This window comes from Poeciliopsis prolifica, unplaced genomic scaffold (assembly GCF_027474105.1).
Source record: "Poeciliopsis prolifica strain line A6 unplaced genomic scaffold, Auburn_PproV2 SCAFFOLD006, whole genome shotgun sequence".
NCBI classification, from domain to species: domain Eukaryota; kingdom Metazoa; phylum Chordata; class Actinopteri; order Cyprinodontiformes; family Poeciliidae; genus Poeciliopsis; species Poeciliopsis prolifica.
In genome coordinates, this window is record NW_026562381.1 from 7,398,259 (window position 1) to 7,425,733 (window position 27,475).

At 36.6% G+C, this 27,475-nt stretch overlaps 2 protein-coding genes across 3 annotated transcripts; one reads left to right on the forward strand and one right to left on the reverse strand.

The window, feature by feature from the left end:
- Positions 1 to 1,260: 1,260 nt before the first annotated feature.
- LOC129360422 (peptidyl-prolyl cis-trans isomerase D-like) lies at positions 1,261 to 10,227 on the forward strand. Its single transcript, XM_055030627.1, has 10 exons — positions 1,261 to 1,418; positions 2,879 to 3,019; positions 4,104 to 4,210; positions 4,360 to 4,548; positions 5,512 to 5,634; positions 6,461 to 6,567; positions 8,344 to 8,488; positions 8,681 to 8,767; positions 9,569 to 9,611; positions 9,855 to 10,227. Exons 1-10 carry the CDS (start codon positions 1,334 to 1,336, stop codon positions 9,941 to 9,943), a joined length of 1,116 nt encoding a protein of 371 aa, XP_054886602.1. The 5' UTR covers positions 1,261 to 1,333; the 3' UTR covers positions 9,944 to 10,227.
- On the reverse strand, positions 10,220 to 27,331 carry LOC129360418 (electron transfer flavoprotein-ubiquinone oxidoreductase, mitochondrial-like). Of its 2 annotated transcripts, XM_055030624.1 has the most exons (14): positions 27,138 to 27,331; positions 25,940 to 26,098; positions 23,132 to 23,194; positions 21,462 to 21,691; positions 20,680 to 20,761; positions 20,145 to 20,263; positions 18,405 to 18,482; positions 17,441 to 17,587; positions 17,145 to 17,285; positions 15,826 to 15,969; positions 15,152 to 15,320; positions 13,741 to 13,923; positions 12,238 to 12,459; positions 10,220 to 10,701 (listed from the first exon to the last, which is right to left on the reverse strand). In XM_055030624.1, the coding sequence occupies exons 1-14, from the start codon at positions 27,166 to 27,168 to the stop codon at positions 10,538 to 10,540; spliced, it is 1,932 nt and encodes a 643-aa protein (XP_054886599.1). In that variant the 5' UTR covers positions 27,169 to 27,331; the 3' UTR covers positions 10,220 to 10,537. The 2 variants fall into 2 exon arrangements, with proteins under 2 accessions (XP_054886599.1, XP_054886600.1); XM_055030625.1 differs by lacking the exon at positions 23,132 to 23,194.
- Positions 27,332 to 27,475: the final 144 nt, after the last annotated feature.

A 27,475-nucleotide genomic window follows, 5' to 3' on the forward strand; every position in this document is an offset into this window, starting at 1 on the left:
GTTGGTGTTGTTTTTCAGAGCTCCTTTGCTCATGTCACATTTGCACAGTGACACATTTCAGATCATCTGAAAAGCAACTGTTAATCCATCCCCAGGGCCCAGCAATCACATCCTCATATGTCTCCTACAGATAACAGAACAAGGTCTTTGGTTCCTGAAAAACCATAAATTTCCACAATATGAGCCAAGCGGATGACATCAGTGCTTCAGTGGAGCTGGGCATAATCTGCCACCACCTGAGGGCATCTTGTGACTAAATGTGTTGAGACGGTACAGCTTGAAATGTGTCTACTAATCTTCTTTAATTGGCGGGTGCATGGGAGTTCACCCAAGCAGTTTACAAGAGTTTATGGTTTTGAAAAAGACATTCAATCATGTCTTTTGGGAAGTTCTGAGGGACTTCCGTATTATTCCTAAATTGTTCGTCACAACCATGATGTGTTGACACCATGGTTTACAAACACTGACAATTTACAAAATTTTGATGAAATTTTGTGAAATAAACGGTTAATTTTGGTATACTGCAAATATTTCATGGACCGGATGAGCTACAATATGGCCTCCTTCAGAATAACATCATATAAATTGAGGTAGTTTGGAATTTTGTCATCTCCGTCAGAGTTTTTATTTGACAGTATGACTCCTTCAGTGATAGTTTTGACAAATCTCACTTAAGTGTGCAGTTCATTAATTTTAATGGCTTTTACATAAATGGCATTACTTCAGATGTATCAAGTATTTCTCTTTACTTCATTCAGTTCTGCGTCAACTCAGTCATGCATTGCCAACTCGCTCAGATGGACTTTATGTTGTGTTTTTGTTTTAAATATTTCTTTTGTTTCTTGAGAAGCATTCGTCTGTAAAACTGAGTAAAAATATCACTAAAAATAATTGTAGATTTATGTTTGTCAGATGGTGATGGCAGAGTTCTGTGTCAGATCCATTAAAAAAGTAATTTTCAAAAAAATGTTGCAACTGGGAGCCTGCACCTTGGCATCTTTACATTTCCAAATCATCATAAGCTTGAGGAATAATTAAACATTTTTGGGGAAATTTAAATCCATTTTGTTCCACTTCTCAAGAATCACTGAATTGACAATCGACACGGTAAGGATTAGGAGTATGATTCCTGCTAAATTATAAAATTGTGACAACATACTGCTCTAGCAGAAACACCAGATGATTTATCGTCAAAAATGTATCAGTTAGCAGTCGGCTTTTATTTTGAAGCGTCGAGTTGGAAGTTGCGTATGCCTTCCATTCATAACGTCAACGGCTCCAGTGCGCCGGTCTCGAGGTTTACAAGGTTTAGCTTCAACGATTGCGCCTTAAAATGTCTCACGCAGTACCGTCGGAAAAGCCATCCAACCCCGAGAATCCTCGCGTCTTTTTCGACGTTGACATCGACGGGGAAAAAGGTCATTTTGTTTTTACTTTAAATGAACTCGTGTTGCAGCACGTTCCGCGGCTAATTGAACTGTTAGCCTGTTAGCTACATCCGTCCCAATGACTCCCAGAAGGTCTATCAGTTTCAGGAGTCAAAAGACAATAAGCCTATAAAATAAACATGTTAGATTGATGATAAAGTTTCACAGTTAAAGTCTAATGCTATAAAGACACGCATAGTTTTTAAATTGGATTAAAAACTAAAGAATTGTGGTAAACCAGTGTAGCGCAGTCTAAAATGTTATACTGAGTAGTTACGACTAATTATTAAGATCTGGTAGTTATGACTAATTATTAAGATCTTATTTCACAGCCTTCGTGGTGTGAATAAATCATACTAATAAAGTATATCAGGCCAATAATGTTCATCCTTTTTAATATACCGTATTATGATCATGTTGAAGTTAAAATAGAAATTCGCAGTGTTCTGAAAAAACGGATTTTTTTACACGTTTTCCAGGTCAGAATTAAATTGGGAAAAAAACGGAGTTTGGATAAAAAAGTTTTTCTCTGTAAGCCATTCATCCATCTTACCTTCACTCCGTGTATTAATCATTCACTATAAATTTCTACCATTCATCAGTCCATTCTTCTACCCATTTGTCCAATGTCTGTCCATCTATTATCCATCCACCTATTCTTTCATCCAGCTGTCCATCATTGTTCATTTGGTTGTGCATTGTTAGCCCTTCCATCTGTTCATCTTCAGCCCATCTGCGTGTTCTTCCATCCATATGTCCGTCCATCATCATCTTTTCTTTTTCTCACCATACTTTTCCATGAGTCTGAAAAAGTTCTGGAACAGATTAGGGTTGCATTTTTTGTTTAGAACACGTCAAGGAAAATAAATGTTAGTTTATAAAGGCTTATAATGGTAATAAAAAATAAAAACTCAAACAGACACTGTTTCATTTGACAGTCCTTTCCAAAAGAAGAGGTAGAAACCTCAAGTTTATTTTTCAAAGTTGTTCCAGATCAGTTTATCCATTTCTCTAAACATATTTTGTGTCATTTTTATTGACACAACATATGCGTCAATACATTTACACATGAAAATGTAGTTGCAGATCCGTACATGTCCACACACATTTATTCATTCATTATACATACAAAATACCGTCACCACTCAAACAATGTCAGCACCGTAACATGCATTTAATGATCTGAATACCTCAACCGCCATCTTTCTCCTAAGCTGGCAACATGTGATATTATATAGCAGTAATCCTTCTGTTTGCTTAAATCTGCTTGTTTTTCATTAGTGTGGTGACTGCATTTTGTATGTATTATGACTGAATGTCAGCTAAATACTTAAATCTTAAATTCAGGTTAATATTTAAGTATTTAGCTGACATGTTTTCTTGCTATTTATCTAAGTTTTACCCAAAGTGTCCTCTATCTGAAGCTGTTTTTCTTGCTTTTCTGTCCTCAGCCGGCCGCATTGTTCTGGAGCTGTTTGCCGACGTCACCCCAAAGACTGCTGAAAACTTCCGGGCACTCTGCACCGGAGAGAAAGGCGTCGGAAAATCGACAGGGAAACCTCTGCACTTCAAAGGATGTCCGTTCCACAGAAGTAAGCAGCCATCATCCTTTCATTTGATCTCACATTTGAGTTGAATGAGTCAGGAGGACACCTTGAAGTTAGAACCTGCGTATGGTGGGTGAACAGCTGAAGGGGACTCCCAGTGGAGCGACACATTGTACCTGTGGAGGGTGTGTAATGAAAGTTATGCTCATGTAGCTAAGTTTTAATATAGATGTTCGATGGTGGACTTCAAACTGTAAATAGTATCAAGCCGATCTGGTTTGTTGACCTTTAGAGCTTTAACTCTTTTAAAGTAAATGTATTTATCCAGTTATTGTCAATATTTGTTCCTACAGAGACACATAATGACATCTAGCTCTTGAAGCACTTTTCTCATAAATATGTGGCCATATTACAATCTGTTACATGTTTTATGCCTTCTGGTGCAGTATTGAAGTACTACTGGTGTCAGTTTTATTTAAAAGTCGCAAGTTTTAGTTCTAATAACCTTTTTAGGAAAGTACAAAATCCTTTGTTTTTTGCAGTACGTACAGGAAAAACTTCCTAGCCATATTTGGGGGGAAAAAAAGGTTAAATATTGATAATGCTTTATAGAAAAACAGGTGAAAATATGTTGTAATTTACGCATTATGGTAATTAAATTTGATTGGATTACTTGTCAAATTGTACTTCAAATGATAATATAAAAATTGCAATACATGTATAGTTTATATAAAAAAAAATATATATATATATATATATATATATATATATATATATATATATATATATATATATATATATATGTGACAAAATCACAAGAATATCACTTCCTTTATCTGAATATCCTGTCTGTTTAAAATTAAAAGCTATAGATGTATGCACTAATCCTGGCACAGATAGAACACTGGCCCTAGAGGACTGACCTCGGGCACCACTGCTCTAGTTTGAATGGGACACAAATTTTTATTGCAAATTGTCACTTTGAACTGCCTTATTGCTGAGCATTTGCTACATAAATAATATTACCTTACCTTACAATAATTTTGTTAAGTGTTCGAAATACAGTTTTTAAAACATTAAATGTTCTAAGGATTTTACTCTGCTTTATCTATTTTCTTTTATTTGACAGTCATCAAGAAGTTTATGATCCAGGGAGGTGACTTCTCTAACCACAACGGCACGGGGGGTGAGAGCATCTACGGGGAGAAGTTTGAGGATGAAAACTTCCACTACAAGGTCTGCTTCTGCAGCACATTATGTTCAACTTCTACATGTGCTCTCAAAAATTAATTTAGCTCAAAAATATACAACGTAAGGCAATTGTCCAAACCTACCTTTGTTCTGGTTCATGGATGCTACTGAAGGCATTTCTTCTCTTCTTGCAGCATGACAAAGTGGGACTGCTAAGCATGGCCAATGCTGGGGCCAACACCAACGGCTCACAGTTCTTCATCACGACGGTCCCCACACCCCACCTGGATGGAAAGCATGTGGTCTTTGGACAGGTGTTAAAAGGGATAGGAGTTGTAAAAATGCTAGAGTCCGTGGAGACCACAGAGGACACTCCTTTAAAGGTACAGTCAGCAGAGAGCGATTAGCTGGGGCCAACACCAATGGCTCTGTCGTTGTTGGCAGAGTTGTCGTCTTGCAATATATCGATGTGCCTCTGGGCAAGGCACTTAACCCCAAATTGCCTACCGGTCTGCATATCGGTGTATGAATGTGTGTGTGAATGGGTGAATGTGACTCTAGTGTAAAGCGCTTTGAGTGGTCAAAATGACTGGAAAAGTGCTATATAAGTTCAGTCCATTTACCATTTCCATTTAGCCTGATTTACCTGAATAGAAAGGCCAAAGAGCTTCACAACAGAATCTAACCAACCAGTTTAAGCAAAACAATGTTGAATATTTGGGTGTATTTGAAGTACAGTGCTTTGACAATTAATATTATATTTATCACTGTTTTAGGTTGCTGTATAACATTCTTAACTGGTAGTGTTGACTTAGCACAGGCATTTGTATCTAAAGTTTGGAATTTAAAGAAAGAAAAATCTTGTGACTGTAGCAAATAGAAATTATTTTAATAACCCCATGTGACCTAAAACAGAAAGTTTATTCAGATTTAATATAACTGAGGGCTTGTTCTTTTTGATTAAAATCACTTTTTGAAAACAATCTTTAAGCTGGTACTCAACATATTTATTATGCCCACACTACTTTGTTTTGTTTACTTTATCAGAGAAGAATAAATTGATTTACAAAGAAACCTTTTGATAATGTAGTTGTTACAGTTTTTAACCATACACCTTAAATATTTAATTTCATTTAAATATTTAACAGTTGATTTCTGACATTTCTTTGGATAAGTCTGGTTATCAAACAGATTTTATTCAGTCTCTGTTCCCTGAGCGAGTATTACACTGTTAGCCAACATTATATATTTATAGACCGTCTTTGCATTAATTCTGTTAGAAATATTTGAGCATCAAATAAAACCATTTTGTGTAAAATGTCCTGTAATCTGCCTCCCCCCCTCAGCCTTGCATCATAGCGGACTGTGGTGAACATAAGGACGGGGACAGCTGGGGAGCCGCTCCAGATGACGGAACCGGAGACGCTCTCCCAGACTTCCCTGAGGACTCTGACATCGACTTTAAAGATGTAAGTACCAGCGACGTCTTTGATCTTCAAGGGCACGGGTTCATCCTGGCAGATAGCATCAGAACGCTCCGCCAGGACCGGAAGGCCATTTTTAGAAATGCACTTCTTTTCCACCCTTTGCAGAGTCAGCCCAGAGAACAGAAATTAATTTTATTCTGAGTTTTACGGACACGCTTAGCCTGGAAACTGGAGAAATTGTTTGAAACATTTAAACACATCACCGAAAATGTATTTAAACATAAAGTGACTTGGCTAGTCTGGCTCGAATTTTAATCAAATTCATGTGCAGCTCAGTAACATAAAATACCAGTAATAACAGAATTTATTTTAAAATCTCAATTGTAGAATCGCTCAGCACAAATTACTAAGGCGGTTACAAAATGATTCAACCCTTTCATGACTAGCATAATTAGTGATTAGCAAAGCACCTGTTGTTGTTATGACCTGCTGGAAGTTGGAGCTGGGTGGCAAATCAATTTTATCCATTAAATAAAATTTCTGTTTATGATCATTTAAATTTAGGGAAATCTGGATGCTTTCTTCCCCACCAGTGGCTCTATTTGGGTTTCCAAAGATCAGAGTGATGCAGATGTGGTTAAATGGAGTTGTGTTTACAAGACACAACTGTCTTGTAAACACAACTCTGACTGTTAGATTTCGTCTAACAGTCGGTCTCAGAGTAAAACAAGCAGTCAGACAGCAGAGTGAGCCGGCTATTGGATTCCTCTAATCACACCTCAACAGATCCACTAGTGGAAACAACAAACACAAAACAAGACAAGATTTCCACACAGGGAACATAAAATGTTTTATTTTAATCTTTCAGCTTGACAAAGTTGTGTCGACTGCCGAAGACATGAAGAACATCGGGAACGTGATGTTTAAGAAGCAGGACTGGACAGCTGCAGCGAAAAAATATAAGAAAGCCCTGAGGTAAGATTCTGTGTCTCTGCAGCTCTGATTCCTTTTCAGTCACAATCGTCCTGAGAGAGACGCACGAATCAAAGAAGCACTTCAATAATGCAGCTATCAAATGAAAAATGTTAAGGTCATCTGCATAAATCAAACAAATATTTCGTACAGTATCTGAAATAAGTTGATGTCCCAAAGGTGATTTGAGACACAGTTTTAATTAAGTTCAATAATACCATATTTCTCCCCAAGGGAAATTAAATGTTTCGTAATTCGTAACATCCTAGTATCTTCAAAGAGTCATTGTGGGCAGTGATGCTGTGAAAGGAAGAATATCAGGTAGCAGTCAGTCTTTCAACAAATCTCAAGGGGCCTCTGACCGAAGACTTGCTGTATTACCTTAACTTAAAAACATGACCAAAAGTCTAGAAAAAGAATAAATCAGAATGCAAGACATGCCCAGAGTTGAGAGCAATAAAAAAAGACAGAATCAAAAGGTTCCCTGACAAAATTGAACAGGAAAAATCAAGTTTTCAGCTTGTCAGAAATGGCAAATAATGCTAAATAATGATGGTGCTTTTTGTTGTAAAAGTTGTGGCTGAATGAATAATCTATTTTGTCAGTTTTTTCTTAAAATATTCAAACGAATCAGAGATTTAAGAAGCCATTTAAAATGAAATCCATTTTTTCATTCAGCTACAAGAGGTTAAGACTTGAGCTAGATAATGGAAGGCTGAATGCAGTCGTTCTATTTTATCCTCCTGTGTTTTCAATCTCTGTCATGGATTTGATGGATTTGGAGAAGTTGGCAGCCATTAGTGTTTGCTGTGGTGTTGGAGATAATGTTAGGGTCCTTCTGCCTCTGAAGGAATGAAACAAGAGCAAAAAGATGAACTCAGTTTTTTGGTGTGAGTTGGAGTCTTCCGGGATACGTGTTGTGGTCAGGGACAGAACTTCAAGGCAATGTCATATAATAAAATTTATGGAGAGAAGGGTCTGTGATTTAGGAACCTTGGAGTCTGATCTTTCCTTTTTTGTTTATAACTCGGCTCTTTCAGCACAACCTCCAGCATGAAAAAACAATATTCATAACTGGGACGGTTTGATCATTTGATCAGGATGTTTTCTGACTGCCTGCCTTTATTTATTTAACCATGTCAGAGCCCAGTTTCTCTTACTGACAAATCTTGATGTCTGCAGTGCTTAAGATGTTCTTTTGGCATGTTTTGTGACCTCCTGGATGCCTCTGCACCACTGATTAAGTGGAGCACCAAGTTTTTCACACTGGTTGAATGGCAAAGGAGAATTATTCTCCACTTCATCAAAATTGTGAATATTAAAGAAACATTTACAGTTAAAATAACTCAAAATATCTTTTGATATCCATTTTGTTTTTATATGAATTGATTAAAATTAGTTTGATCTGAAATAGTAAAGTGCTAATAAAAGCCGGTAAGGATACAAATACTTTCACAGTTCTGTAGTTTTTCTGAAGTACACACCTCTTATTTTTGTTGCCAACCTCATTAATTACATATGAAATGGTAAACAGTTTAATCTGTGAAATCTATCACTTAGTCTCCACATCGAGTCAAAGTAAAAGTAAGTATTTATTCTTAAAAATAGGAATATAAACAGTTTTACACTGACTGCATTGACACATTTCAGTGTCATTCTGTCTTTTCTTATGAAAGAGAAATTTGTACCAGCAATTCAAAGCTGGGAAACAATTAGCCACAAAAGTCCGAGGGCCCCACCTGTACCTGAACCTTTATGGCCTTCTTTGTGTTTGTGCAGGTACCTGGACATGAGTGGCAACCTGGTGGAGGATGAAGAGGAACACAGGAAGCTGGAGCCCACAGCAGTCAGCTGCTTCCTCAACATGGCCGCCTGTAAACTGAAGCTGCAGCTTTGGCAGGAGGCTCTGAAGAGCTGCGATGAGGTAACACCAGCAGATCTGCTCCTATAGCTGCTTTACTGCAGATCAACAGACAGGGTTAAAATGTTGCATTTCCCACAAGGTGGTGAGTTATTTTAACTGGAAAACCAATTCATCTAGGTGTGGTTAGAGCATCATAGCTATAACTTTAAAGGCATTAATCAAAAGAAGGTTGAGTAAAAATTTTTGTTTCAGGCTCTTGAACTAAACCAAGAAAACACAAAGGCACTTTTCCGGAGGGCCCAGGCCTGGCAGGGGTTGAAGGAATACAACAAAGCCTTGGTAAGCTTTTCAAAGCTTTTCTTCATCTTGAGAGAAGAAGAGAAAGAGAGTTATCAAAGCAGCTGCTGGTGGTGGTGGGTGTCACCAAACTGGCAGCTCATAAGCTGGGGGTGTTTTGTTTTTTTTATACATAATTGCATCTGAAGTAATAGCAGCAGTCCATCATAATAACCTGGATCATTGTTTTTTAATAGAAATTATTTCTAAATGCCAAATTCACAAGAAGGTGTAGAAGAGTAATCAAAAACTAACAGACCCAACAATGTATGCTGCTGGTTGTGGTGTAATTAATTAAAAGCTGTGCACTCAAAAGAATAGCAGTCCATGAAATCATTCATTATGTGAAACGGGCATTAAAAAGGTGACCTGGATTTAATGATGTACATACTGTATATAGCAGTCCTGATGAACATGTATCAGTCCAGAGAAAAGTCTGAATGCTGCATTATACTTTAGAGCAGGGTTAAACGGCTCTGGTTGTACTTGTAGTTGGATCAGTCTTAAACATAATCCAACTTCTTGGATCATGTTTAAGACTAAATGACAGCAAACTGGTGTTTTTAACATGAACGTGTGAATGAAAATTTTACAAATTTTTTCTAGTAATATTCTTTTACCCTCATTTCCTGAACATCAACAGATTTGATCAGCTTTTCTTTTAATGTAATTTTTTAATGTAATTTACAAGTATATAATATTGAGCTATACTAATTTTTTTAAAGGAACTATTTAGCAAATGAAAGTGATATTCTTTGTACTGTCAAGTTGTTCTAAAATTATTTTATTTGCCTTTTGCTTTAGGGTGATCTAAAGAAAGCTCAGGGAATTGCTCCGGAAGATAAAGGTATGTTTTTTTTTTTATTATAGTTTATATTTTTCATGTTGCCCCTATAAGCCTAAATTCAGCTTGGAAAACTTAAAAGTGTAATAAAAACATTTCATCGGCTAATAACTGCCTATTAGTTAACATTAACAAAAAGAGATGAGTGACATCAGTATAGAAGAACTACAAATAGTTCAATCTTATCAAGATGTCACCCTTTTCATGTAAAAACAATAAAACCTTTTCAATTATTTGTTTTGACAGCCATCATCAATGAGATGAAGAAAGTCCAACTTAAAATCCAAGAGGAGAAGGAGAAAGAAAAGAAAATCTATGCCAAGATGTTTGCCTGAAGACAAACTTTGTGCTGCAACAAGTTGTCGTTTAATTTTTGCAGTCATCTCAGTAAAAACTGAAGTTATTCAGAGACTGTAACAGTATTCTCATTCTACTGTAACACTTCACTGATTACCTCAAGCTTTGGTCTGAAGCATATTACAACTGACTAACACAGGCTTGTGTCTTATTCTACATGAAGTTGTGTATCCTGTATCATTTCATTGTTGAGATTTTGATACAATGCACCAGTTTGTTTTATTTATGTTTTTACTGGTCAATAAAACAACGGATAACTCAAGTTTTCTTTATTTTCTGTGACATTATACAGTATTAGTTAGTTTATGTTAAAAATGCCAACAGACAATTTACAGCTTAATTTTTACAAAACTGACAGAAAATGTTTCTGTTATTTTCTCTTTAAATGGATTAAAATGCCCACAGAGCTCATGCAGAACCTATCAGTTGGACCTTCAAGATTCATAAACACGCTTTATAATTTAAAGTTGTACCCTCAGACAGCTACACGGCTAACGGTTCATACTCAGGCACATACTGATCGCTCCGGTCTCCTTAATGTGGAAAACAAAAGTTTTGTTGAAGATAAAAGTTCACATTCCGTTGTAGGCAGGTCCGCCGCCGCCCTCCGGTACCACCCAGTTGATGTTCTGGCTGGGATCCTTGATGTCGCAGGTCTTACAGTGGACACAGTTCTGAGCGTTGATCTGTAATCTCATCCCATCTCCAGTTTCCACGGGAACGTACTCATACACACCTACAGGATGGACGGAGGAAAGAAAATAAAAAAACCCAAATGTTTAACGTAAATGTAATTCAATCAGGTTTTAGAGACCTGAAAGAAACGTCTTTGCATTCAATCCTCCTTAATTAGGACTTTCTAGGATGTAACTCACTCTATAACATAATATATCGATTTGCTTGGATGATGATACCAATGTTGTTCGATTTCATAAAGTCCATCATGATACGATTTTGATTTAAATTGTATTATAGACATCTTTATGTCAACTTACAAAAAAAATGAAGTTTGATGTCACTTATTTAATTATTTCAGTTTTTCTAAGCATTTGTCAAAGTAATAAAATATAGCAATCTATTCTAGACTCATTCCTCATATCATCTTGTATTTAGCTATATGTCGTTTAGAGCCACAAGCATTAAAAAATATATATACATGTGCTGTTGAAAGTTGATACTATTTTTTTAAAGAAACAGTTTATTTCTACTTTTAGGTTTTGAAATAAAGCATGTATACAGTTTCTTCCACAAGACGCAAATCTACATTTAAAAGTCTTTTTTTTATCCGAAGTTAAAGAGGTTACAGGCCTCTGATAGAGGCACACCTTGACAATAAACCGTTTTCCATATTGAGCAAAAAACAATGAGCCACAGTCTGCTCAGAATAACTGAAGGTTAATCTGACATTTATCTGCTTTCATGAACAGACGCCGTGCGAAAGATATGAAGCTGAAGATGGCGAGTCTGTGTAGAAATACAAATTTGAGGACGAAGGAGTAGATGATTGAGTTTGAATCAAAATGCTTAAATGTAATTAAACTAATAATAATAATGAAAGAACAAAACAGACTAGAAACATTAAAATAGATTTTTAACACAAACATTGAAGCTGCAACCATAAAACACTAAAATGTTTCAAGTCAAGTAAACAGTTATTTGATTAATTGCTGTCCTGCATGATTCAACCCACTGTGCTTTTGTTTGTTGCATTTAAAGGAAATGCAACAAACAATGAGTTTCCCACATGAGCCACATAATGAAGCTTCACTTTCCAGCTATTTCCACCAAAGTCGGTCTTTGACAAAATGAGTTCAGTTGCTTTCAAAATGAGATAAACAGCCAATAATTTAAGCGTCTGCCTCATTTGCACAAACACTTCCACACCAACAGCAGCCCTGTATGTCTGGTAGAATTTGCCCCATGCAACACCCAAGATGTTGGACTATTTTAATCAATAAATTTTAATTATCTGGAGGAAAACAGACCCCAGGCAGAAACGTTGTTTTGTTAGAAGAGTGTTGCTTGTTAACAGGTTTTTCTTGTTTTTCTTTGGAGTTTAAATTATGAATTTCTAGAGGAAGCTCCATGTCTCAACACATTCAACAGTAGCTTTTTGTCTTGAAGATACAATCTAAAAGAGTGTTTTCCCTTCTAGATGAATTATCAGAGATGATTCTCTTTACAGATACATTACTTTCAAACAAGAGAATACCTTCTGTGAACCTGGACAGACTCAATGTGCTCAAGCTCTGCTGAAAGGTTGTGAGGTTACCTGCCGGGCAGAAGCGCTGCTCTGGTCCGTCATAAATAGCCAGATTCCTTTCGACGGGGATGCGGTCGTCCTTTAGGGTCAGGTGTGGAGGCTGGTCGCCCTCGTGGTTGGTGCCGCTCAAGGCCACTGAGGACAGCAGGTCGAAGCTGATTTTGCCGTCGGGCTTCGGATACTCAATGGGCTTACAATCTTTAGCCGGTTTCAGCTGGTTTGCATCCAGGCCTGCCGCAGAAAGAGCACAGTGGGTTAGGAGGCATTGTCCTCAGAGGATGACTAAAACAACGGAACCGTCCAGACGACCGGTCCGAGTTGAGACAGATCAGTGGTGCAGCTGCTGCAATTCAGCTAGAGGTGCCTCAAAATGAACAAGACTAATAAATACAAGATTTTTGGAGCCAGTGAGAAGGACTACATCGTAACCTCGAGACCAGGGTTGTCCAAAGAGAGACCCGGGGGCCATTTCCGGACCTTGAAAGTATTTTGTCTGGCCCTTAACTACAAGTTACAAATGGAAAAAAATTTAGCCAATAAAATAGAAAACAACTAACCCCCAAAATTTTGTTATTTTCTTGTTCTTTTCAACCCAAAGTTCTTTTTATTTTTTGGCTCTTTAATATACAGTCGTTCTGTTGATGAGTGAGAAAACAAGGAGGACCAACATCAGCAGATACACAGACTTCTCATCATCCTGCTGTGGAAACGTTACTACATTGTGCTCTGTCCTTCCAGAATATGGAATCTACATTTCCTAATGAAATTGACTTTCATCTGAAGAGCAACAATCTTTATCTCAGGTAAAACAGTTTCAACATCGTCTTTATTGCGTCGCATTTGGCTTTACAATCTTCTCAGGAATGCGGTTATCCAATTGGGTTTTGTTTTCTGCCCAACTTTCTAAAATGCTTGGATATGACACTCTGAATTAACTACAATAATCTTAGTCATAATGGTGTGTGCAATACTGTGATTGCAAAAGTATGAATGATAGAAAGTAAATTTTCAGACTTATCTGATCACCCTATAAGCATCTCTGTCCAATTGGATGGACTCAACTTCTGGTGTATTACTGCAGAGATACACCAGCTGTGTATCTCTGCAGTGTGTGGATAGTGTTCAGGAAGTCTCCTGAAAATGATTCTGTTCCAATATTAAATGTTTGAGCAATAGAATCACAGTTAAACACTTTTATGAAATTATGCAGTCCTAGAAAAGAAAGCACTCGAAACATTTCACTCTTTTGATTATGATCATATTAATTAAGGAATGTCTATATTATTTATTGACCATGTGTTGGTTTTTGCATTTTAGTTTCACAAAAGAGAAAACACATTTCAACAGTTTCTCTTTTATACCTTTGTATCTTTGCCCGTTTCACTTTATATAGTTGAGCAAACATTAGATTTGATGCTATCAAACAGTTTTCAAACAGTTTTCAAACAGTTTTCATCAGTAATCAATTGGATAAAGTCTGAAGTTAAACCCACATAAAGCGATGCTCCTCACCTATGTGTTTTAGTGTCCAAGGCTCTTTTCCTCGTAAAATCCAGTAGAAAATACCGGTGTACACCATCCCACCATAAAGACCAAAGTAGTTGTGGAAGGACGGCCTGATGTTCCTCACAGCGTACAGCTCTTTCCACACAGAGGAATTCTTCAAGTTGTCACTGTACTCAGGTATATGAAGCCCTAAAATACATAAAAGGTTTTACAGTGAAGAGTGAATTGTAGGCTCTCTGTTTTTGAGTCATTAAAGAATGACAACAGCTGCAGATTTGAAGGAAAATATAAGACAAATAAAACAACCAACTAGACAACCTTTTCATAATAGGTCCAGTCTGTTAGAATCAAGCTAAAGTTGGTTCATTTATTCTCCATTTTATTTGCTTCAAAAGTCACAAACTCTGAACTGGAAATCAAATTACAACTGAGCTGAAAATTTTCTATTTTCCATATAAAACCAGTGTGTTTGCTTATTCATTGCCAGCTCAGGCCAATAAATGTGGACTTTAAACACTAATGGAACATAATTATCAGTAGACACTGAACAGTACTGTTTGCAAATGAGTTAATGAAGTGCAAATAAATAACTCCTACATGCAGAGCAGCCATTCTGAACTGCATGACCTCAACAGAAAGTTCCTGTTGCTGCTCCAACCTGATGCAGTTCTCAACCCCTTAACTTTGATCCATATTTTGTCATGTATCAAATGCAGAGCAGAAAAGTCATTATATTACCAATTTCATTGTGAAATATTCAGTGCCACACTTGAGTATTTTTCAAGATGACAATGCTTGACTCTCAAAGAATATGTTGGACCTCAAAGCTACCCGTTATTTTTCATAGTCTTTGGCCAGACGTTTTTTTATTGATATTTCAGTTCTGTGATTGATGCACCTGCAGTTTTAGACGTTTAGTTCCAGTTTGACCGCGGCTGTCAAGTTGCACTTTTCTAACTTTTACAAAGTCAACCTTCCTAAAGTTTCAAAACGTTCTGCTCTGAAGAAATATTTGTAGCTACTGTATATTGACTTAAATACAGAATAAAATATAGCTAACAAAAGAGGTCATATGACCTCCAAAAGACCAAGGAAAGCAATTGGGTTAATTGTCAAAACTAAGATATGACTGTACAAAACTACTAAAGCTGTAAATTTATTAAAGAAAATAAATCATCTTCAAAGAAACATCTCAAATTAGCAAACTGTCTAAATCAAGTATTTATAAGACATGTAATATTAAAATTTTCCCAAATACTTAATTTTGGAGTTTTATTAACTGTAAACCACAATAATAAAATAAAAAATCTGAGAAATGCTGGCTCAGGATGCAAAACTGGCAGAAGCAGAGAACCCACCATAAATTACAGTGAACAGAAACAAACTAGGCCTGAATATGTAAGTTGAAGTTCCACACCTGCAGTCTCTGAGTCCAGATTCTCTGCAGTGACTTTAGGGAAAATGGCTTCAGCAGCCAGGATGCCGCTCTTCATGGCTGTGTGGGTTCCTTTTATCTTTGGGACATTCATGAACCCCGGGCTGCAGCCAATCAGCAAACCTCCAGGAAACGTCAGCTTTGGGATGCACTAAGAAAGAAACAGCCAGAAAACAAGAGTTTTAATGAGCTGTCATTATTTAATTATCATCTTACAACAGCAACACCAAAAATCTGCTAAGGCTCCTCATTAGCAATATAAGCCTGAAAATCGGAACTAATGAATTGAAGGTTGAACATATTTAAAGCTTAGTTTGATTAAAAACTAGGCTCAGTACAAGAGAGGAAATGTATAATGTTTTGTTTTGTTACAATCTTGCAGCAGCAATTTGGTGTTCTTGCAAAATTTGACTTTGCCATTTTGCAGATGGTTTTAATCAAACACAGAAGCACTAAAGTTAACAAACCCCCAAAGGAGAAACTTTTCTCCCTTAATCATGTCAGCACTGCTTCCACCTCCAAAGTCTCAGCAGGACCCAGGCTCTGAGATTTACACCAGATCAGTTTGTGAAGTCGGGAGAAGATTGATTTAAAATAACAATCACCTTGTTAAGGGCAACCAGAAGCAGCTTTCCTCATCAATTAAAGCAACATACCTGAAATCCTCCCTCATTTAAGGCTCTGGCTCCGTAAGCAATCCTCTGGCCTCCCTCCAGCGTGGAAGCTACAAAGGGGTGATGCTTCCAACGCTGAAACTCCCTGAAGGGGCTTAAATACGGATTGGAATAATCTAAACCAACCTGGAACAAGAAGGGGTATCATTAACTGAAGAGCAGCCATAAACCTGAATTCATAAACCTCAGACAATCCATCAGGACTCTCCATCATTTTATGAATTTGAAATATCTGAAAAAGCAATCTTCAGGCTTTCTTAAAAAGTCTTAATAGGCATTGAATTCATTAATCCAAAAATAAGGCCTTAAATGGTATTAATATGTCTCAAAATTCTTACTCATGAATATGGTTTTATGATAGTAAAAACCATATTTTGATGGTTTTATGATAGTAATTCGTCTCATATTAAAATAATTGGTGACATTTAACATAAATTATTAGTAATTTACCAAACAGCTCTCGATGTAACATCACATGATCCCAATAGCAGAACTAACGAAAGAAACAATCAAACAAACATTGTCTGTCTAATCAAGATATTTCTGCATGGCTAAGATCAGTACCAGCCATGCATTGCATTTTTTGGGAAGTGTAAAACAAAACGTGAACATCAAGCCAACAACAGACGGCAGTCATTTCTGGTTTTGCAAGCATGTTGTTTTAAGATGCTTGCAAAACATCTTAAAACAAAAAAAATCTTAGTGATCTTTTTCTTTTGTTTAATAAGTTTGTTAACTACATTAACCAAAAAAACCTCTCAAAAATAAAAGAAAATTAAAAACTATTGAGTACTGCAGAGTTGTTGTTTGGAATTAATAGTCATCTGCCATTTGTGTATTTCCAAGTTTTCTTTATTTTTGGAAAGTTTTTACAAATTTGACACTTTACCAAAAAGTCATACATTTGTTAAAACAACATTTGGGTTAAATTGGTGGTAACTGGAGTTGTTTTTCCCTATATTTGTGTTTTTCCCTATTATTGTGAAGTTAGTCTTAAATTTTATTTCAAGTGGCAATAAAAAAAGTTTTACATTTATCTTGTTAGAATCCTGAATATTAAGCTTACAAAAATCAAAATGTTTTTTAACAAAAGATAGGCTTAATATAATGACTTTATGCTTTAGTTATAAAGCAATATGCAGGAAGTTAATTCCGCAAAACAAACATTTGCAACATTACCTCCAAGCAGTATTGAAATACTGCGCCCAGGAGTAATGGAATCATCCGATTATCCTGATATTTCTTTATTTATTACTACAATAAGGTTAATTTTCATACACACAAAATGTGAAAGCACTCACCACAAAGCCCAAGGCAACAAGAGGCTCTCCTTCATTCAGATGATACAGGAAGGATCCTCCGTATGTGTGTCTGTCCAGAGGCCACCCAACAGAATGCTCCGTTCTGCCTGGTTTCCACTTCTTCTCATCGATCATCCACAGCTGAAAAAACCCCAAAACAAAACACATCGTCTTTACACTATGCAGTTCAGATTTAATCTATCAGAATTATTCACTTAAACCAGTTGGAGAAAAAAAGGACATTAATCTTAGGGATGTTTTTTTGTTTTTGTTTGTTAAATTAGTCTGTTAATTACCTCCTTCAGGCCAATAGCATAGGTCTGGGGTTCACAGTTCTCCCTCAGGTTGAATTGCTTATAAAGCTGCTTTGCTAAATGGCCATGGCAGCCCTCTCCAAACACAGTGACCTTAGCGTGGAGCTCCATTCCTCGCTCAAAAGTATCCTAAAATGGGATTAAATATCGACGTATAGTTGTATCAAACACAATGAAGCGTCTGGAAAATTACTCACAATTTTTAAACAACCACAAAAATTTAATGCGATTGATCAACAACGAGAAGCAAATGAGATGCGTTCTTCAAACTAAAAATCCTTGGCATGCATTTGTTCCTAGAAACAGGCTATGAAAAATAAAATCTCAGATTACCTTTTTAACACTAGATATTATTTTAATATTTTTTTTCTTCTTTTTTCTTAGAAATAAATTAAAGTAGGATTAAATTGGAAGGTATGACCTGAATTTAGCTGAACTCCCACTCACTTATATTTTGGTAACATGTACATGAACTGCTTTAAAATGGTTTACATTGGAGAAACATCAAAAGTTTCTGAATTTAAAGTGATTAGCCATTAGCATAAAAAAACATGTCCTAAAACTGAAGATGCTATTTTATCCCCTACAAGTAAGTGATTTATTGTAAAAATGTGAACTTTTCTAACATGTAAATAAAACATATCTTGCTGAAAAGGGTCAAAGGATAAAAGTTTAACCTAAAAATGTGGAAAAAGGATAGTAAATATTTAAAGAAAGTTCAGAATCACAGCAACTGAATGCACAGATTCCTTGTGCATTCAGTTGCACGAGGAAGAAATGTGTTCTCTCAACACGTATTTAATAAATAATGAGGGAAAGCAGTCAAAAGTACATTCTTAAGGTCTCAACTTTAAGTCAGCTATCCTGACAAATCAAATCGTCCAGTGCTGTTATTGTACAACAAAGAGACTCTAAAATAAAATGAGCTTTCTACATGGTTCATTACCTTTGGTGAGCCATCCTTGGCAATCCCCACATCATTAGTGGCAATCCCTTTAACACTTCCGTCCTCATGAAATAAAACCTGAAAGTAAAATGCAGAAATGGCCACAAAGGATGACGGCTGTCTTTATGCAGCTGGAATTACCCACATGAAAACACAAGTTTTCTGAATATAGCTTCGAAAGTCAACTCTTTAAAGTACACAATGAGGAAAGAATGTTAATATTTAATCTGCAGAGCAGAATATTTTGTGGGCTTATTAAAGAAAGCCATAGCAGATTTTAATTTTTTAATATTTCTTCAGGGTTTGTTGGATTTTCTTCAGGCAGGTTTTCATGGCTCTTCCTCCATCGTGTTCCTCCAGCAGTAAAATGTTGCTCTGCCAGCTTGAGATCAAACGAGTGACCCAGTCAGCAGATCATCCCACCTTGATCCCTTCCACATCTCCTGGGCTGCTTTCACAGTATGCTTTGAATCAGTGTCCATCCGAGTGTTGGAGCGTCGTTCATTCAGCTGTGCTGAAACTGGCTGGCTCTGACAGCACATCCCTCCAGAATTCATCTGCCTGCTTCTGTCAGATGATCAAATACCAGCAGCGACCGGGCGCCATCTGGAAGCCATCCTGATGCCTCCATGTTGGGGTCTACCGTTTCAAGCCTTCGCTACACTTTCATCTTCCTGATTTTAGTTTCATCAGAACAAAGAATACTTTACAACAACCAGGCTGACATATTGCCTAGTGTTTTCAATCTGTATGATACAACTTATGCCCTTTTCTTTAGAGATTTGTTTTGGGACATGATTGATTACAAGTCTACAAATAAAAAATATAGACTTTTAACTAGCAATTAAGTGATATATAAATCAATTTATTGTTGTGTTTAAAGATTGTAAGTATGTTGGATTTACAGACATAAAAAGTTTTTTAAAAAGTTTATCCAGCTGGTGTTCTGGCTAATGAAATGTTAAAACATTTATTTATCATTGTTATTGGTATTTTCCTTTGTCCACTAACAAAATACAAATTGTTTTACTTATGAAAAGCGTTGGTAGGAAAAGGGTTGTTATACATCCCGATTTCTTTTAAAGGTGCGAGTTACAGTTTGGGTCAGGTGAATGAAATGCAGCAGTTCAATAAGATAATCCTAAACACATTAAATTAAGCTTGAAACACCAGAATGGAAAGAAAAATGGAGTAAAGCAAACAGGGTCAAACACAACTTTACTTCAATTCAATATGGGAAGTCATGTAGTCTGAAGACTCCACCTTAAGCTCCTCACTCACTGTAACTACAAAAATACTTGGCAAACTATTAAAATGATCTCTTACGGTATAAATACCGTAAGAGATCATGAGCTTAAATGTACATTTGTAAATTAAGAATACTGTAAAAACAGTGGGCCAGCCAGTTAGTGTAAATTACTGTTAAAAGATTCATTTGCCACCTTCTTGATACAGAAAGACATAATTTAAAGAGCAGCTTTGAATTATTATAATATAATTTATTAAACTCTGAAAAGACACTTAATTCTGTAGAAGTTTGATGTTTTAATTTTATACTAGCAGTGATGTCCTGGAATAATAGAATTCTAAAATAACCTAAATAAATCCGCTCTACGCTTATAGGTAAATTACATTTGGGGGAACCAAAACATATGAACAAAATGGATAACATGGTTGTAAGACATGTAATAGGATAAAAATATGTAAATCCTCTTTGATCAAAGGAACTGAAGATCTCACCTCAGCTGCAGCATAACCGGGATAAATCTCCACTCCCAGCTCCTCAGCCTGCTCCCCCAGCCAACGCACAAGGTTTCCCAGCCTCACAATGTAGTTACCATGGTTCTGCATGGGCAGTCCTAAACACATTCAGATAAATCACAAAAACATATGCAGTAATGTTGGATGATACATTGGTTTATTCCAGAGAAATCCTCCAGACAGCATATTCTCAGCTCAAAGTGTTTACAGCACCATGTGGAAAATATCTTCAAGTGAGCCAAGTCAAATATATTTATAAGCTGCACCACTGAAGAATATTTCATCTTTTGCACATCAACATAAATGCACAGCATCAAGACGATGCACACAAATTGCAGTCCAGGCAGAAACATTGAAATTGTAGGGAGTCTCTTGGTTTATATAGAACTCACAGAAATAGCCATGAATCTAGGACTGGCCTCAAATAAACATGAATAAAACTCAGATTAGTCATGTCATAAACAAAGGGAGAGTTATAAACTTCCTAACTAAGGAGCCTAATGGAGGTTTTTACCTGGCAGTATAGGGATGGGTATCCTGTGCTTTTCTGTAAAAATGCTGAACACATCTTCTGTCACCGGAGTGTGCAGAGGGGCCTGAGGGAAAAAGCAAATATGTTCCTGAATACATTTTACACTTTACCGATACATTAACAGTTTAATATGCTTGCCAGTATTAGTATGGCAAAATGCACATTAATTGGCTGAGAAATGAATTACAATATGTAAGTGACTCATTTAACTACAATATTTGACTCTGTAAATGAACAATGAAAGGACAGGAGTTACCAGAGGAGCCCCCCTTTTGATTATTTTTCTGTAGAACGTTAACTTTAAATAATTTGTGAAATATTTGCATATTTGTGGATTTTTTCATAGAGAACATCTTAAATATACAAAAGAAAATGGTGATTGGGGAGCTGAATTTTCTAGGAGCAATGCTAATTAACACGCTACTGGCTTGCATTTGCAAAACAACCAATCCAGCTTTGCCATTTCTTTTCTTTGGCACAGTTTGCCTGAACCAGAAAAACTGAGATTATTTTAATTTTAGTTTTATTTTGTCCCATTACCTGGATGACTTCACTCTTATAGTGCATTTAGATAGACAGTTGGACAGAAAAATATATTAGAGTAAATCAATATTAAGAGTCCACAAAGTACAAGATCTGATAGGTTCATTCCTGATTGATCTTGTTCTTCAGAGGTCAATAATGAGCTCCTCCTGATGTCACTTACTCCTAAATTCTTAGTGATATTTGGGCAGCTTAGGAGCCACACATATTGAGATACTTGCCCCTCGTTCCTTCCAGTCAGGAAAAAGCTCAATGAGGGCACTGGGCTCCAAACAGGCTCCTGACAGCGTGTGAGCGCCGATCTGAGGGGCCTTCTCCACCAAGCACACTCGTAGTTCCTTCTCTTGTTCATTTGCAAGCTGCTTAAGGCGGATGGCTGCAGAGAGACCAGCAGGACCACCGCCTACAATCACAACATCGGCCTCATCCCCAAACCTCTCCATTTCCATACCTGCAAGAGAAAAGAGCAAACCAGATAAGATGCATGTTTGCGAAGGTCTGTAACAGTATTGAGATGATTAGTTGGAGAATAAATAAGTAACTTAAAAAAAATTTAAAAAAAGATTTTCCATCTGATTTGAGCCAAGATTCAAGATAAAAGCCAGTCTGTAAACCCTCCCAAAAATCTGAAATAACGTAAAGGCCACATGGAATTATTCTTATTTATATAATTTATATGTGAAAAACGTGCAGTGATTAACTGTCCAATTCAATACTTTAAGTTTTATAATGAAGCAGTTACTCAGCTTTACTGTTTACCTTCAGTTTTCTTTGTTTTACTGAATCTGAGTGCATCTAAGTAAGACTGCACTTAAGTACAAAAGAAAAAGGACGGAACACTGAACGATTATCAGTCAGCAGAAAGGGCCAAGGTCAATGCAAGAATAGTGGTTTAACTGCTGCAGAAACCAGTGTAGGTGTAATCCAGAGTTCCACACAGTCTCACCACAAATTTATGACCAATAACAGGTGAAACCAAACGTCACTCAGTCGAAGTTGTGGTGTTTTGTTTGTTGGAAGCAGAGCCTTGGACAACGAAGGAAATATTAATGTCGGCTTCATGATAGATTTACGAATGCAGATTTTATGGCATAAAATAAAATCAACAAAACTGAGATGTTGGAGATTTAAAACTTGATCCATAAAAGGCCAGCTGAGGATCAAGCTTATCGTTAGTAATCAGTATCTCCACATATTGACAGTTGTTTAATATGTATGCAATTTTGGGGTCCATGACAACAACAAAAACTGTTATTACCCCCTCCACCGCTAAAGTTAGTTAGCTTTCCATAACTAACTTTAACTGCTTGCAACTGCCTTGCCACCTTTGGTACAATAATGGCACTAGCAGAATATTTAGCTAGTAAATTATATATGCAAATTATATATACAGCTTACAATATGCAAATCACTATTTGAAGCAACAGTGTCATTGATCCAGTTCTCAAAGTCTAGCTTTCTCGCAGACTGACTTTCAGTGGACAACATGACAAAGACTGTGCAGCCTGTCTGAGACATATTGGACATAAAATAGATTTTAGGTCCAAGCTCTCTCACCACCAGCAACAGTCACAGGCAAGGTGCAGAATATACATAAAGCAATCCAGACTTCTCAAAATATACTATGTAGTTGCATTTTGTTCACTTCATTTAGGAGAACAAGAAGGGAAAAGTTGGAAGCGAAAGTGGCAGCATACATCTGTAACTTACACGCAAGTTAAGGTAAGATACTCGCTGATCAAACCGTCCGGATATTTATTTCATTTTATAAAGATACATTTCAGTTAGAAATAAATATTTCAGTGTTGTTGTAAAAAGAGCAAAGAGACAAATCCTGATAAGACTCCCTGAAATGATGCTAACTGACATGTCACTAAACAGTGTTGCTCACCTTTCTCACTGGGGCAGGGAGGAGATAGGACGGTAAGGGGGGTTAGGACTGCTGCTGACTCATCTGTTGCCAAGTGCAGTAAAAGGTACAGGAAGAAGTTAAATCTATGAATATCTTTGTAAATATATTTCTTCACTGATTAAATGCTCGTGAAATGGAAGCTAACAGTACCAGGATTTCCCCAAGAAAACTTGCTAAGCCTGGTGGTCAGGGCAGTCCACTAGCAGCCCACCGTACTTATGTTTTAAATAATGTTAAAAGTTGACTGATAAAATGTATGATCTCACATCAGTCTCACAGGACATTCTGCATTGAACTCTAAATGCTACTGGTGCACATTGCTGGCCTTGTCCCGTTCATTGCTTTAGCTATTAACCCTTCTTTGTTATCACAGATTTCGGTGTGTATAATAAAAACCCTTTTGAAAAAAAAAACACCATCACTTAGCCAGTAGGGAGGACAAGAAAAGCCTGGTGGTGTACCAGGCTTATAATACACTGGGGGAAATCCTGAGCACACCTGTAGCTACGCTAACTAAGTTAAAATCTTGATAATCATACACTGCAGTCTACCCACCTCTCTCGGAGAAAAACTAGGTTACAAACTGACACCCTTTCTTCTGTCTGTCTTCTTTTTCTTTTTTGAAAACCTGACTTTACCATTTTTCCTGGCAGTATAGTAACAGCAACAAAGCATTTCATGCAGACACAGAGGAGTGTTAGCTTTTTGCTCTAGGAAAGAAAATAACATTTTTACATAAAAAAAAAAATTAGGGGTCCTTGGATTATGAAGACAGAATAACGTTTATTGTTATTTGCTTTATTTTAAGATTGCTTTCATTCCACAGGTGGGGTGTTAACTGTTGATATTTATGTGAATATTAAAATTAATTTGTTACAAATTGCAAACTGACAAGTTATTTTTATTTTCTTTGTCAATAGCTGCATAGTGTTACAGACACTTTGTGTCTGCCTAAAAAAAGAAAAATAAAGAAAAGGTGAAATAAGCATCAACCTTTTTCGAACTGATATTCATCAGTCCAACAAATGTCAATGCAAGTGATATTTGGACTTTGCAGTGTAAACATGTACGCACTAATTTACCAGTCTAAAGCACAAAAGTTCAAAAATGGAGGAACTAATTATCAAAATAATACATAGTTGCGTATTTGGGATTACTCTGGCTTTTAAGCAGATGAAAGATGTAAACAAAGCGGTTTGTTGCTTGTGTTGACATAACGTCTCATACGTGTCAAACTTGAATGAGAATTTTAAGTTTTTGCGCATGCTATGTTTTTTGCCCGATGGCAGATCTCCATCAACAAGCTCTAGAAAAGCTTTTCACCAGCAGAAACTTTTACTAAGATATTTGGACACAAAAAGGGACAGCTCTAGACAAATCCAGTGCATCAAAATATTTCTGAAAGTAAATTATGTTTCGCGACGTACAAAAGCAGTCCTTCGTTGAGTTACCTCATTTTTTGGAGCTTTTTGGGGAGAATGAGGTTTCCAACTTAGCACACAGCGGTAGAATGGGCGCAGACAGAAATGGACTGTTACCTCAGCAAGGAGGTCAAAGGTCATGAAGAGGAAGATCCACTGGTTTGGTGGAAAAAGCATGAAGAAAAATAACATCTCCCATGTTGTCACAAACGGTCCAAAAATATCTGTGCATACAAGTCACAAACACAGCTTTGGAACGTCTTGAGCACCGCAAATAAAACTTCATAAATCAAATAATTTATCTGAAAGCTTTACTTATGAGGATTATTTTCCGGTTTTCTTCTTGTTCTTATTCCGTATGGACACATTATCGTTAGATTATTCATTTATTTATTTTGAATGCACCAAGTTGCTCAGAAAGGCCATAAACTGTGGTTTGTTTATACAGAAGCACATATTTGCTATTTTGTTGTTTCATACTAAACTGAGTATGTAAAGTAGATAAACACTGGAACGACTATAAACTTGGTTAAACTACAAGAAAAACGCCAATCTTTGTTTCCCTCCCCGCCACTATGGTTATTATTTTTAACAAATGTGTTTACTGAACATAGGTTGCTACGATTCTGCCTTTCAGTTATAAGTTTGAGAAAATAAATCACTGCTGGGCATGTAGACACCCTGAGAAAAAAATATAAGCTTTGTTTGCAGTTGGAAGGAGTTTGTGTACACCATTGAAAATAGCATTGTTTATTCTATGGGCTGCATCCTTAGGCTTCAAACAAGCATTGTTAATTGTAACAATACTTCTAAAGAGCATTTTAACAAACCCCGCCCCCACAAAAAAACAAAGACCAGCGAAAGGCTCAGCTCGTTGATGATCGACAATCAAACTTTAATAAGTATTTCTCCAAACTGATTTTTTTTAAAATTTATGGATACCTATTTCAATATTTACACAAAAAATATTAAATGATCTAATGTTCTTTTATAGAGTAACTGAGAAAAAGAACCTGATATTTACCATTAGCTCATTAGTCAAACTCTCTCATTGCATTGTCAGTTTCATAGCAACATGCTCCTGGTAATACCTAAACTATTTAATCAAAACCATGTTACCTCAATCTATCAATCCATATTTTGGACTAATTATTTAATGCTGTGTTTATTCTATTACTTCCTTATAGTGCACTGTAAAAAATAAAGTCCACACTTATCTTGAAAAACCTAATGACAATCTCATGATCCAAAGCAATAAAGGTATAAAAACATGAGCTCCCTTTAGGTTAAAGGTGGATACTTGACTTGGATCAATAAAAATATTGCAGGAGTTTTAATCATGAATACAGAAAATGAAAGGTCTCACCTTCCCATCTTGCATCTTTATCTCGAGGATGAATGGTGTAGTGTGTGGTGATGCGGGTCGTCGACACTGAAGAGCAGGTCCTCCTGTGTATACTAGAGTACAGTTGTGGGGCTGCAGGGTCTTTCTGTAACGTTGTCAATGCCCTGATACATCTGTGAGCTGCAAAAAAGGAAGCATGTTCCAGTTCAGACCAGTTCTAACAGGTGGGAATAGGAGACCTTGAACTGGCTAAGACCGGGCTGACTTGATCCTCTGAGGGACACTAAAATCAGCTCCATGGGACAAATAAAGCTATCTACAATTGTGAGTTGGAGTGGCTCTGTTATGTTTATTCTGATTTGTTGTTCTTACAAATTTTTGTTGATATTATTTCTGGGTTGAGGCTTTACAGGGAAGGAGGAGTTCAAGCCATGTATTCCATATGTTATGTTGGGCAAGGACTTCAACTTCTCTTTCCCTGGCTTCCTAAGCACACAGTTTGATAGAGATTTAAAGGAAATTGAAAAAAACAGATTGATTAGTATCAGCTCTGCTGTCAAAATACTGAGATTTTACAACAGTCTTGAGACTGGCATACAGCAACAGCCTTTAGTCAGAAGCTTCTTCAGATTAGTTGCAAGACTGACTGCTACCAAAGATACTTCCAGCCCGTAGCATCAACATCCATAACAACTCTCTGAAGTTACTTGGATAATATGATTTATGATATTCATTTTTTCTTTATGATAAATTATTTTTAAAAAAATCTCTGAGCTATATTTGTTTGCCTAAGAAGAAGCAAGTGTAGTTAGCAAGCAGCTGTTAAACAGATGTAGAAACATCGATTTTGCATCTCCAGTCAAATGCAAATACTCATAATAACTTTGCAAAGTTAATTCACACGTATAACCTGAAAATATATTAATAATTCACAGTAGATATTTTTACCCTACTTCCTGTGACCTAAATAACCGATTCAACTTTCACCTACATTAGCTTTGCGCTAGCAAAAATGAGCATGCTAAACCAAGCTTTTTTTTAAAAAAAAAAAAACACGAGAAAATTAAATTTAAAAAAAGCTAGACAAATTACATTAAAGTATCCAAAACGGTCGAGGAAGCATTTAGTTTAACTTTTAAAGTTGATCCTTTTTTATTATTTTTATGATATATAACTAAATCTCAACCTGTTAGCCTAACGGCTAAATTAGCTCATTTACCTTTACAAGTGTATCTGCTGGCTGGAAACATCCTCTGTCCGCTACGCTGAGCCACCAGAAGACAGCGGCTCCTCTTCTAGAGTCAGAACAGCAATTCTGTGTTCAATTCGAACTCGGTCCAAACGTTATAAAACTCCCAGCCTGGCAAACAAGTAGTGACCGCAGAATCTGCCTTACCAAACAACGTCTCATAACAGCGCAACGTGTGAACGTCATACGCTGCGCTGCTGCGTTTACGCTACACATATGGAACTGCGCATGTGTAGATCTGTACATACTTCACAGCGCACAAAATAAGGTTACATTTGAAAATCTTCGGATTCAGATTAGATTTACTT

What these genes read in the sequence shown, in the direction of transcription:
- LOC129360422 (XM_055030627.1), top strand. Translation starts at nt 1,334, where the DNA reads ATGTCTCACGCAGTACCGTCGGAAAAGCCATCCAACCCCGAGAATCCT. An exon ending in TGACATCGACGGGGAAAAAG is followed by an intron (nt 1,419 to 2,878) that starts GTCATTTTGTTT and finishes TTCTGTCCTCAG; the next exon opens with CCGGCCGCATTGTTCTGGAG. An exon ending in AGGAATACAACAAAGCCTTG is followed by an intron (nt 8,768 to 9,568) that starts GTAAGCTTTTCA and finishes CTTTTGCTTTAG; the next exon opens with GGTGATCTAAAGAAAGCTCA.
- LOC129360418 (XM_055030624.1), bottom strand. Translation starts at nt 27,168, where the DNA reads ATGTTTCCAGCCAGCAGATACACTTGTAAAG. An exon ending in CAGCAGATACACTTGTAAAG is followed by an intron (nt 26,099 to 27,137) that starts GTAAATGAGCTA and finishes CCTTTTTTGCAG; the next exon opens with CTCACAGATGTATCAGGGCA. An exon ending in CCGGTTATGCTGCAGCTGAG is followed by an intron (nt 18,483 to 20,144) that starts GTGAGATCTTCA and finishes TTTTACTTTCAG; the next exon opens with GTTTTATTTCATGAGGACGG.